Source organism: Suricata suricatta, chromosome 8 (genome assembly GCF_006229205.1).
Source record: "Suricata suricatta isolate VVHF042 chromosome 8, meerkat_22Aug2017_6uvM2_HiC, whole genome shotgun sequence".
NCBI classification, from domain to species: domain Eukaryota; kingdom Metazoa; phylum Chordata; class Mammalia; order Carnivora; family Herpestidae; genus Suricata; species Suricata suricatta.
This window is the reverse complement of record NC_043707.1, coordinates 124,181,011-124,194,300: the sequence shown is the minus strand read 5'-3', so window position 1 is coordinate 124,194,300 and position 13,290 is coordinate 124,181,011. Positions and strand designations below refer to the sequence as shown.

General features: G+C 49.2%; 1 protein-coding gene across 4 annotated transcripts in view; it reads right to left on the bottom strand.

Moving 5' to 3' along the window:
* Positions 1 to 13,290, bottom strand: part of STPG1 (sperm tail PG-rich repeat containing 1) — a 51,050-nt gene that overhangs the window by 25,302 nt on the left and 12,458 nt on the right. For all 4 annotated transcript variants that reach the window (XM_029948775.1, XM_029948773.1, XM_029948776.1 and 1 more), the window contains exons 3-4: positions 9,078 to 9,196; positions 336 to 437 (exon numbers count right to left, since the gene is read on the bottom strand). In XM_029948775.1, coding sequence (XP_029804635.1) covers positions 336 to 437; positions 9,078 to 9,196 — 221 coding nt within the window. The remainder of the gene's footprint in view (positions 1 to 335; positions 438 to 9,077; positions 9,197 to 13,290) is intronic.

Below are 13,290 nucleotides of genomic sequence, written 5' to 3'. Positions count from 1 at the left end.
ACATCATATCAGGGTGAGATCTTTTTCCTGGAGCCTAAAAATCTCAGGAAAACATCTGCTTAGTCTGCTCCATGATGATAACACTGATTGTGAGGATCAGGTCCTGAATACTCCCTCCGGCCTCTCTTCCCCCTCCAGCAAAGTCTGGCAGTGGGGAAAAACCACTGAAAGACACAGGCTCTAATCTACCCGCATGACATCTGAGGCGGCGGTTAGTCTCCTAATTAGAACCGCGGCATTTGGAGAGAAGGGACCAGATGGCCATACGTGTTTACGCAGTGAGCAAAGGAAATTACGGATCGGCTCAGGGCCTCACTCAAGGAAGGGGTTCTCACCATCGAGGGAAAAGTGCATGTCCCTTTCTTGGACAGTGAGACACTGTTGAACACTGGAGACTGGTGAATGACATCGTAGAACCCAGGACCCGGGATGTTATCCTGAAAAGGAAGAGAACATGGTGTCATTGGGACGCGTCCATTTCCACTGTGCTTTTCTGCAAGCTTTGTACCCATTGCATCCAGCTACGCCTCAGTGTAATCCTTTGGCAATTGGCACCATTGACAGGTGACTTCCCAGGTGACAGCTCGGCTCCACCATGTCCTAGCCTGCCTAGTCACTGTCTTGGTGACCAAGCTCTGGGGCTGGAATCCCAACCCAGGTCTGGGACCCCCATGGCGCTGGCTGACTCTCCTCCATGCTGCCCTGCATTCCAGAAGAATGCTGTTGTTTTGTCGTGCCCTTAGAGAAGTGAGCACAAGATAGGATGCTAAGTGATCATGAGTCAGTGTGTGCCGATCGGGTCCGCCAAACCCAAGGTGAGGGACCGATGACCGATGTCACGTCAACCGCACCCGCCTGACTCAGCTTCCTCCTCAGCCTTTCCTAAGAGAAATCAGGGAGTGTTTCTGTTTATAGAGCAAAATGAAACAAAAACAGCCTTCATCCCAAACAAGTCCATTTCTAATGCTCAAACAAAAGGAGGCAGGCTCATGAGGCTCACATGCTAAATGATGCAGGTATGAGAGAGAGGAATAAACAAAAGCTTGAGTTCTAAGCTCATTTCTGCTTTTGCAGTTAATTGGCCTTTCATCTCATTTCCCAAGCATGTTAACAGGGGGGAGTATCTCCTGACAGAAGCTGGCCAAGCAGGTGGCGTGAAGTGAAAAGGATGTTCTATTGTCTTGAGAGTTTCCTGGGCACCTACTTGATGCCACAAGCTTTTCAAAGGTTGCTTCCTTTAATGCTCCGACGAGGAAGGGATTATTGTCCCCATTTTACAGATGGAGACACTGAGGCATGTGGAGATGCATTAGCCCAACATCCCACCGCTACAAAGGGCAGTACCTGAAGTCAATGCTAAGGGCGTGAGGAACACAAACCCACCGCAGTGGGGGTTTCATCAAGTCCATTTTAAGGAAAGGAAGGCCCAGAGACATTTGGTCCACATTTGGTAAAGGGTGAGGCCCAGATTTAAATCCGGGCAGCCTGGCTGCAGACTTGGTCTCTCCAACCTCTGTCTCCTAGTTCATCCTGTCTCTACCATCCCTACTACTCTCCTCGGGGCAGAAAGAAAGTTACGCTGCCACCAGGGCTTTCCTGGACTTTCCAATCTGGCCTGAGCAGTGTGTGATTAAGGTTTAATATTTGGGATAGGGCCAACGGTCAGTGAGATTCATAGGTTCTTCTGTGCTGAATTTTAGATGCGGGGAATCCTCTGAGCCCTGCTCAAAGCAGGTGGGTGAAGGAGCACTGATTCCCACTTTGTAGGTGACAATGATCTCGGGCACAGGGTGGGGGCTGATCACCAAGGAGAATGGGGCAGGCCATGAGCTGGGCAGCAGGACCAGGTGCACCGGCGCCCGAGGCCGAGCCCTGAACGTGCGAGAAGATTCGAGGAGCTGCTGGAAACAAGGGAGAGATTTTTCTAGGGGACTGTTTGTAGGGCTCGCATTCATTTATTGAGTGGCCACTCACTGTGCCAGGCACTGTTCTGAGTACTTTATTATTTTTTTTAGGTTTATGAGAAAGAGAGAGAAAGTGGGGGAAAGGCAAAGAGAGAGGGAGAGAGAGAATCCCAAGCAGGCTCTATGTCATAGAGTCCAATGAGGGGCTCAGTCTCACGACTGTGAAATCATGACGTGAGCAGAAATCAAGAGTCAAACTCCTAAATGAACTGAGCCACCCAGGCGCCCCTGAGTACTTTATTATTTTTTTGAGTAGACTTCACACCCAGCATGGATCCAATGCAGGGTTTGAACTCATGACCCTGAGATCAAGACTCAGATGCTTAACCACCTGAGCCACCCAGGTACACACAGTAACTTCTTTAATCCCCATTTTAAAGACAGAAGGATGGGGGCACCTGGGGGGCTCAGTCGGTTGAGCGTCTGACTTCGCCTCAGGTCATGATCTCACGGTATGTGGGTCCGAGCCCCACATTGGGCTCTGTGCTGACAGCTCAGAGCCTGGACCCGGCTTTGAATTCTGTGTCTCCCTCTCTCTCTGCCTCTCCCCAACTTGTGTGCTTTCTCTCAAAAATAATAAACATTAAAAAAAAATTTTTTTAAAGACAGAAAGACAGGACCAAAAGACATGAGCCCCATTACATGGCTAGTAATCGCCAGAGCCAGAGTTTAAACCCAGGGAGTCTTAGTGCAAAGTCAATTCTTTTTTTATTAATTAGGGATATTGATACATAACATTATACTAGATTTATGTATATGGTGTAATGATTCGATATTTTTATACGTTGGACAGTGGTCACCACAGTAAGTCCAGTAAACATCTGTCACCACACACAGTTACAGAATTGTTTTCTTATTGCTCCTCAATAAGTGACCTTGAGCAAGTCCCCTGTCTGGGCCTCAGTTTCCTTATTTGCAAATGGAACACATCGGACTACATGCCTTCCTTTGGGTGCCTCTGAGCTGGGAGAGCCCCTGAGTCCAGGGACAGCTGGAGCAGGACATGCACCGTGACTCTTCCAGGCTTAAACCGTGAACGAGGAGACGCACGCCGGACCCAAGTTGGCGGCCCCGCTGGACGCCCGCCGGCAGCTCACACACCTGGGCCCCGACGTGTGTCTGGGGGGCTGCAGTTGCCCGCCGAGAGGTACTCCGTCCCACAGGCCCAGTTAAGTTCGAATTTCAGATCACAGAAAACGATCTCAGTGTAAGTATATCCCGTGCAATTTGGGGGGACATACTTACACTACCGTAGCTGTTTGCCATTTACCTGAAATTCTGAATGAACTAGAAATCCTGTGTTTTTATTTGCTCAACCTGGCAACCCCACTGGACCTAGATCACGTTTTAATTCTGCTGTGTTGCAAACTGGTTTGAGTCCAGGCCAAAAAGGAAGAGGGCTGTCACCTCTTCGCCACGAGGGAGAGTGCTGCCTGTTTGCTCTTAAGGAATGTCCGAGAAGTGTTGTCCAGGCGGTGGTGTGCTGGAGCTGGCCCGTGGGCAGCCCGAGGGGGTGACTGCTAGAATGCCAGAGATTTTGCTAGTGGGAGCTTGACAGTCACCCAGCGCGGGAGTATTTACACCACAGAAATCGGCAGACGCCATCAATCGGAACTTCCCTTTGTGGAGGGGAGAGCTGGTCTACCAGCCCACCACTCCCTTCACACACCCCGCTAGGTTTCTAAGCTCCTTTGAGGAAAACCGCCAAATGCAGAGCCTTCAGGCCTTCTCGGGCACCTGCTGGAGGTGGTGACTGGTTCTCTGGGAGGGCAGGAAACATTCAGACCTTCCACCTCTGGGCTAACAGCTCATATGACTCACCTTTTGTGGCTTTGGGGAGTTGAGGCCTCTGAGAGCAGATCCCAGAAATAAGAATCCAGATTGCAACTGGGCTTAGTTTCTTAGCCAAGACCACCCCAGAAGGCAAAACTAAGCGAAGCAAAAATGGGTGTGGAAAGGGGGAGGAGAAGAGAACTTGACCTCAGCTCTACTAACTGCCTGTCGAGCGCGGAGAGAACTGTGTGGACGCCGTACCTGTTACCTCCCGGGCCTGCCCCAGAGTGTGAGGATTGAGTCCATACATGCACGCAGAGGGGTGAGAACCGGCGTGTGGCCACCCCCTCCTCATTTCTACCTCTGCGTTGCCCACGCCTGCCGCCAAGTGCCAAACCTGGAGGTCAGAGGCCTGGAGAGTGGGATTAAGCAAGAGAGGACGGGCTTCTGTGCCCCTGTCCCTCCACCCAACACGCATCTGGGGGACGTTGGGCTGAGAAGCACTTTGACAGCCCTTCTGAAGGATTAAAGTCCCAGGAGGCAGCCTCCCTGGGTGCCAAGGGTGGGACAAAGATCTCCATTCGCTTGACCCTGGGAGAGGTTAGGGAGGCCATGAGGAGGGCAGCAGGAGCAGGCCGCGGACCGCCTCACCCCAGACGTGTCCACGGAGCCCCACCAGCCTGCAGCCAATTACACAGCCTGAATTTTCAAGTCCTGATTTCATAAATTCTGTCCAATCAATACTTTCAAATCAATGGTTCATCAAATCGCTTCTTGGCTTACGAAACATAGTCTCTGTTGGATCATTGGCTAAAGGCGACGCTAGGGCTGCCTTTTGACTCTTCAAAGATGTTCATTCCACCTTGGTTTGGGTGGAAATCTGTCTTAGGGGTGGTGAGCGGTGTTTCTCAGGTGTGCAGAAGATGAAATGAAAACTAGGGGTCTGATGAGGGCTTAAAAGTATCTGTGGGGGAGGGGCCAGGTGGCTCAGTCGGTTAAGCATCCAGCTTTGGCTCAGGTCACGATCTCGGGGTTCATGAGTTCAAGCCACATATCAGGCTCTGTGCTGACAGCTTGGAGCCTGGAGCCTGCTTTGGATTCTGTGTCTTCTTCTCTCCGTCCCTTCCCCACACATGCTCTGTCTCTCTGTCTCTCAAAAAAATAAGTAAACATTTAAAAAAACCCCAACTACTGTGGACCAGGGCTTGTGCTAAGGTGCAAGGAAGGCTACAGCACGGTCTGTTAGTAGCTCACTCGCTCCAGGAACGGGACGGAGGGGCCGCAGCAAGACAACGCAAAATGGATGGGGTGCGTTCCGGGACTCAGGGATGCACAAACTGGAGTCGGGCTCATTCATTCCATGCACTTTTGAGGGGTGTCGGGGTCAGGAAAGGACAGGGATGACCCCAGGCATTTCCAGACAGCTGAAGGTGAGAGGTGCACACCCACCACCATCAGGCAAAGCAGAAGGTGGACCGGGGCACGAGAGTGGCTGTCAGAGCTCAGAGGGGGTCCCTGCTTCCATCCGGGGTGACACGGGGCACAGTGGCTGGGAACCAGGAGCCGCCGCCTGCGTGCATCCTTGCTCTGCCTGACCTCGGCTGTGCAGGTTACTCAACCTGCTTTGCATCCTAGGGTTGTGATCTGAAAAGCGGGGATAATGATGAGGCTCAGCTCCCAGGGTGATTATGGGTTAATAAATGCAAAAGTCTTCGAGGGGCGCCTGGCACATGGTCAGGGCCAGCCAAGTGTTTGTTATTTCTGGAACATATGCTGCAGACCCCACAGCGAGGCGTGCCGGTGACTGACCCGGAGAAGCCAGGCAGAGAGCCTACTGTGGCTCAGACACGCAGCTGAGCCCACACTTGGGCTAACTATCCCCTTGAACGTGGCAGCCTCTGCAAACTAAACCTCCTTCTGTTTAGATATCCCTGACACATGGGGCACCTGGGGCATCTGACTCTTGAATTCAGCTCAGGTCATGAGCCCAGGGTTGTGGGATCAAGTCCAGTGTGGGGCTCTGTGCTGAGTGTGGAGCCTGCTTAACATTCTCTCTCTCTCTCTCTCTCTCTCTCTCTCTCTCTCTCTCTCTCTCTCTCCCTCTGCTCTTCTCCTCACTCACTCTAATTGAATGAATGAATGAATAAATATCCCCGACATGTAAAACATCCCCGATCCAGGGCCTCGTCAAGTTAATAAGAGAAACAGTATTAACATTCTACAGTTTCACCCAAATGAAACCTGCTTACCATTTGGGAGGGTGGACTTAGTGTCAGGCTCTGTATAAAATTAACATGTATTTTTAAATTGTGCCCTTCCAGAGGCTACAGTGCTCCTGGCATTCGTTGATCTGAGCCCATAAGGGATAAGCTGGCCTTAGAATCATGGGCCTAGCTATGATAACGTCCTTGCTTTTGAGATGACGCAAAGACAGTCTTAATGCGAAGCAGCCTGAAAAGCAGTGACCATGATCTAGAAGGAAATAGAGACAGAAACAGGGAGGTGGAGGAAGAAAATGCCCATTGCTCCCGGGCTCCATTCTGCCCGGGCCCAGGCATGTCTCTTCATGCACACAGAGTCACCAGCACGTTGGTGAAGAATCGTAGAAACGTGCAGGGAGACAGACTTCGGTTCCAGCAGCGCCAACGGCCGGTCCCCAAACCGCACCGGGAAAGGGCTGATGACAGGACAGTGCTGCCCCACAAAGTTAGTCGGACAAGGGGGACGTGCACATTTCACAAGGCACCGATTCTCTGCGTCAAAGACGTGCTAAATGGGTCACAGAACTAACGTGAGGATAACACCAAGTTATGAGATCAGGCACAGGGTGTGGACGATGAATGTCCTAAGAAGGGTGGTGAAACATCAAGAGTTTTAAAATCTGTTTTTAATTTGTGTTGCCTCACTAAATTATGGGGTGATGTTAAACACGATCTTTCACTTCTCCGTGTCCATTTCCCTCAAGAAAAATGAGAATAATGAGCGTGGAACAAGAAACATTTTGTCCAGTTTTTATAGCTTGAAGAAGCTACAAAATCGTATCGTCCACGTTGTTGGTCTTTCAGATGAGGAAGTGGAAGCCCAGAGAAGTCAAGTGACTAGTCTGAAAGCACACAGCTCCTTAACAGGGCAGAATGCAGGGAGCCTGATGTACGCATCCCACGGTCTTGCCCCAAAATTCCATACTTATTTACAGAAGGCTTTCAAATACTTAGCTGAAAGTTCCCACTTTGTCAGACCAACGCGACTGCATCTGAAAAGCATGAATCAGATTTCTATTTCTGAGCTCTCTCTTTCCGTATGTGATCTTGTTTATGGCTTTGGCTGGCTACCCCTTCCTTCTTATAGCAGAAGCTTTTCTGATAAGCAATAGCGGATTGAATGCCGACTCGAAACGCAGGCCCCTTGGGTTCCTGGACGCGAGTCTTCAGAGTGGCGCCTACACTCATTGCCTGACATCTTGCCTACTGGGCGCTGGGGCCGTTCTGGCGAAGGCCTTTTCAGAAACACACCTGCTGACTTTCATAAATCAAATGCATGGCTTTGCAGACCACAGAAGGTGTGGTAGCGTGTGGAAAGAACATAAGCCTTTGGAGTGAGCTAGACATGGGTTTGAGGTCTAATTCTTTCCATGTTGATTCAGCAAATATTTATGTAGGGCCTCTTCCGTGCCAGGCCGTGTGCTGAATGACCTTGGGTGGGTCATTTAACTCCCCTAAGCCTCGATTTCCTCTCCTGTTAAATTAAGATAAGGAGTGCTTCCTTTTAGCATTGTCCTGAGGATTAGAGACATGGTCTAAAAATGATTTCACACCTAGAAGGGATCAGTAAATGGTGGCTGCTCCTGTTTTTATTGGAGGCTGGACTGGAAGTCTTCTAGAGAATGGACAGCCTCTTATTACTGACTTGACAAGTGGGACCCCGAACAGAAGGGACAGAGACAGGTGGACAGTTAAAACACAGAGACTTAGAGGTAGAAGAGAGAAAAGTCCTGAGCAGATACCTTATTTATCTTCTCTGAGGTGAACCTTCCAGCAATTAAAAATGTGTGTGTGCACACACATGCAAGCCTACACACACACACACACACACACACACACACACACACTATTCTTTATTATTTGCTTTCTTAGAATCCTAAAATGTTAGAAGTGAAAGAAATGTAAACGTCCTCTCGTTCAGCCTTCTCGTCTACGAAGCAGGAACGGCTGAGGGGCTAGGGGCTTGCTGAGGCCCCCCAGGTCCTTCCTGAGCCATCCGCCTTCAGAACCACCATCTCCTCCTTCCCTCTCCGCCATACTGGCAAGGTAGGGGGATCAAAAACATTTTTAGAATGAGGCAAAAGGTAACTGAGATGTGGACTCCCTCAAAAGAATGTTATTCTAAAGATCTTGGTTAAATGAATGAAGGAACCAAGATTTTAAAGACTGAGGAAGTCGGTGAGGTGCTTCCGTCCCCTGCTGGTGAGAGATGAGAAGGTCAGACCCCTGAGACTAGCCAATGAAATCCCAAGCTACTTGAGGACCCCGGAGGAGCCTCGCAGAACTTTCCAGATCAAAGGGGGAAAGAGACACAAATATGTGGAGAAAGGGGGTTGGGAGGAACAGAACAGGAACAAAAATAACACATTGTTAAAGGAAGTTTTTAAAAAGAGGGAGGCCTTTATCACAAATGTGATTTTAAATTTACTCAACTCTTTTGTTTTTCCTTTTATGTTATTTGGGTTTTTTTTATTTTTTAATGTTTTATTTATTTTTGAGAGAGAGAGAGGGAGAGAGAGAGAGACAGCATGGGCAGGGGAGGATCAGAGAGAGAGGGAGACACAGAATCTGAAGCAGGTTCCAGGCTCTGAGACAGCTGTCAGCACAGAGCCTGACATGGGGCTCGAACCCACGAACCGTGAGATCATGACCTGAGCCAAGGCTGGACACTCAACCGACTGAGCCATCCAGGTGCCCCCCTTTTATGTTATTTGAAGAAATTGTTATTATTTCCTCTCCTGTCATAAAGAGTGAACAGGGCCAGAAGGAGAGAAAAGGATTTTTATCCTTTACCTCATATACCTGGAATTTTTGAATTTTATGCTTTTATAATAAGTTTTAAAATACATTTCTTGTTTGAAAAAATGTTTGGGGTACAATATGACACCACGAGTCCAGACGCCATTGTTCTCCCTGAAGCTAGTAACTTCCCAACTCAGTCGGGAGAGAAGGCTGTGGGCTCCTTGGGTGACACTGCCCTCTATTGGTCATGGGAGCAACTGCACCAGCCCTACTGCGCCTGCCCGCAGCGAGGCTCAAACCCAGACTAAAAGTAGAGTCTGTAAGACGATGTCATTACCTTTTTGTAATAAAACCTTTGGGCTTGACTATTGAATCCCTTTTTTTCTGATTCTGGAATTGCTGAAATCTGGTTTTTAAAAGGAACGGAGGCTTGTGTTGGATATGCGGCAGTAAAACCTAAACAACAAAGACAAAATAAAAATTAGCACGAGAATTAATAAAGGTAGAAAGCAAAGAACATTTTAAAGTGTTATCTTATTTCATTTCCAATATTTTTTATTTTTATTTTTTTGGGGGGGGGAGGGAGAGGTAGGGAGAGAGAGCACATGAGTGAGGGAGGGAGGGAAGGAATCTTAAGCAGGCTCCACACTCAACAAGGAACCTGACACAGGGCTCGACCCCACAACCCTGGGATCACGACCTGAGCCCAAATCTGCAACGGGATGCTCAACTGTCTGAGCCACCCAGGTGCCCCAAGATTTTATTTTATTTATTTTTCAAACGTTTATTTTTGAGAGAGCACAAATTGGGGAGGGAAGACAGCGGATCTGAAGTGGTCTCCGGGCCAACAGCACAGAGCCTGATGCAGGGCTTGACCTCACAAACCGTAAGATCATGACCTGAGCTGAAGTCGAAGGCTCAACCAACTGAGCCACCCAGGTCCCCCTCCCCCAAGATTTTATTCTTAAGTAATCTTCACACCCAACGTGGGGCTCAAACCCACAACCCTGAGATCAAGAGTCAGACTCCACCCTCTGAGTGTAATAGAGCATGACTCCATTTTTGACGTGGGACTGACTGCTCATGGCTTGTAAGCCTCAGCCCCCCACTTCCCCTGCTGCTGCACATTGGGTAAACTGAGGAAAAGGCCTGGAGGTTCTCCCCCATTGGTGCCAGCTGGAAGTTCAAACCATACAAACCCATGCCCTCACGCCAGCCCCACCACCTAACCACAATAACACCCTGAGCATGTCTCTCTCCTTCCGCCCTCTCAGCCATTTGGGGGCCAGATTAGGACGACACCCTGCTCTCCCCAGAAAGCCTCATCATGTGAGGAACACCCCTTTCCAAGCCCCTTGAGGAGTGTGCGGCATCACCTGTCTTGATGTTGAAGCCGAATTTTGGACCGGGGTCCACCCTGACTCTGCAGGACGTGCACAAGCTTGAGCGACATTGTCTCACTGTCCAAGTCGTAACCCTCGCGGAGGAGAAAATGTGTGCAGAAGTTGGAAAGAGAGAGCCAGGAGACAGAAAGGAGGAGGGATGCATTACAGTACGGGTGGGGTTGCACAGAAAGAGTCTTTGAGGCCCATTTCTTAGTCTGAATTTTCGAAAACACAAAACTGCTTTTCAGACTCGCAAACCCAATGCCCACAGGGACCCCTCAGGAGGTGCTGTGAGGAACCGGCTTACAGATGAGGAAACTGAGGCTTAGGTGAAGTCGCTCGCCCAAATCGCATGCACCCTTAAGTGAAACACCTCGCTGGGGTTTGAACATGGTGGGTCTACGGAGCCAAGGCGCTCAAGGTCCCAGCTACGCCTCCTCTTCCTGCGATTGGCCCACAGGCGGCCCTCCGCAGGCCAGTGGATGGAACACAGGGAGGCGGCAATCTGGCCCAATTTGCTCCACTTGAGGAGGAAGCAGGAGAAGGAAGCAGAAGACATGTTTGGTTAGAAAACACCCAAAAGGGGGTGCCTGGGTGGCTCAGTCAGTTAAGCGTCCAACTTCAGCTCAGGTCATGATCTCACAGTCTGTGGGTTTGAGCCCCGCGTCGGGCTCTGTGCTGACAGCTCAGAGCCTGGAGCCTGCTTCAGATTCTGTGCCTCCCTCTCTCTTTCTGCCCCTGCCCCTGCTCACTCTCTGTCTCTCTCTCTCAAAATAAAATAAAGACATTTTTAAAAAAAAGAAAACATCTGAGAGATAAATCTCTGATGTATTTTTTCTTTGCCTCCCTTCTCTCTCCACCCCCACTTAGTAGGCAAATCCGAAAACAGCGGACACAAGGCTTCCTAGCTTTTGTTTCTAAAAGTCCATGGAGCATATCCGTGAAAGAGTTTGCGGAGGAGGCAGCAAGGAAAGGAGGATCCTTCCTCCCTCCCTCCCCTCCCTCCTTCCTTCCTTCTTTCCTTCCTTTCCTTCCTTCCCTCCTTCCTTCTTTCCTTCCTTCCCTCTTTCCTTCCTTCCTTCCCTCCTTCCTTCTTTCCTTCCTTCCTTCGGTAAAAGGAAGAACATTTCGCCAGGGGAGGGGCAAAACCTTCCTGCCTAAAAAGAAAATCACTTTCCGGGCGCCCGGGGGGCTCAGTCGGCTAACTGTTGACTCTTGGTCTCGGCTCAGGTCAAGATCTCACGGTTCATGGGATCAAGCCCCGCATTGGGCTCTGTGCTGACAAGCATGGAGCCTGCTTGGGATCTTCTCTCCCTCTCTCTGCCCCTCCTCTGCTTGCTCGTGTGCTAGCTCACTGTCTCTCAAAATAAACACTTTTTTAAAAAATTAAAAGATCACTTTTGCTTCAGGCTGTGGTGTAACCGCCTGCATGAAACCCACCCTCTTGACAGGAAGTGGAAAAATAAGATATTTATTTTTTTTAATGTCTATTTATTTATTTATTTTTGAGAGAGAGAGAGAGAGAGAGAGAACAAAGAGGGGAAGGGCAGAGAGAAAAGGGGGACAGAGGATCTGAAGCAGGCTCCGCACGGGCAGCAGCGAGCCCAATGTGGGACTCAAACCCACAAACTGTGAGATCGTGACCTGAGCCAAAGGTGGCAGCCGCTTAACCGACTGAGCCACCCAGGCACCCTGAAAAATAAGATTTTTTTAAAAATCACTCTGGATAATTGAACTTGCATTTCCAACCAAACTGGGGCTGGCTTTGCCCTCCTGGCTGGGGAAAGAGAAGTTAAACATGGACAAAATATAGCAAACGATGGTTTTCAAGGCACTGGACACGAAGCACCGAAGGATGGGGATCCCCGGGAAACGGGAAGCAAATGGGTGCACAGAAGGACTGCCCCCAGCTTACCACCTGGAGAACTTTCTAGGCCACAGCACAGGATGGAGGAATCCAGGGGGAGGGAGCCTGGCCGCCTTCTGGAGTTGAAGAAATGAATCCGAAAGCCCAGAGAGCTGACAGAGCAGAGAATCCGAGAAGGGCGCTCCCCAGGAAAAGAGCTCTGGAGACCAGCACCGGTTCCCCTCCAGTAGCTTCCTGAGTTTTGCCCAGGATACGCATGCGAGAAAACCGCCCAAGGCTGGGGAAAGAACCAGCTGGAAGAATTCGTGGACGGGGAACACCGGAACAGCGGTGCAGGAATAGCGTGCGCCCAACCAGGAAGGCCTCCCGCAACTCCGAGGTCAGACAGTGTGCAGAGTCCTGCCTCCGAAATAGAGCAAAATTACCCCCTGCACTACAGGCCGCTCAGGTTCTAGCTAACACTTAACTTGAAAAACTCCAGCTGTTTCCCAGCGATTTAACTGCGTCCCAGAACAAAGCACCAGAATTTACAAAACCAGGATCTACAGGATCCAGCGCTCAACAGATACAATGAAAAATATATGGTGTCCCACTAATAGGCACGCAAAAAGAAAAATAATGCAATTCGTAAGGAGAAGATAAACAATCAATCCAAACCAAAATTTAATTTCTAAAAAAAGCAACAGGTCAGAGTTGGTCAAAGGCCAAAGTTTGCCAACCCTTCTTCTGAATCAGCCACTAAGAAAACCCTGTAAAGAGCTTTTCCTCTTTTTTTTTTTTTAAGATTTTATTTTTAAAGTAATCTCTACTCTAATGCAGGGCTCAAACTCACAACCCTGAGATCAAGAGTCACATGCTCCACCAACTGAGCCAGCCAGGGGCCCCAAGAATAATTCCTAATAAGCCAACAAAGGAGATAAAATAGAAACAAAAACATACTCAGTGCAGAAGGTGTTACAGAAAAAGTAAATAAGGCTTAGATAAGACAAATCGCAAGCAAATCGTGAGATGGTAACCTTAAACCCACACACCAATGTTCACATGAAATTTCAATAGCCTAAACAGCCCAATCAAAAGAGCTGGTCAAATTGGCTATGAAAACCCTAACCATACGCTGCCTACAAGAAATATACTTCAAATATAATCCAAGAAATAGGTTAAAAGGAAAAGAATGGGAAAAGATACACTATGTTAGCACAAATACCTAGATATTAATATCAGACAAAGCAGATTTCTGAGAAAAGAAATCCCCTCTGCCATAAAGAGGGCCATTTCATAGCCTTATAGAGGTCAATTCC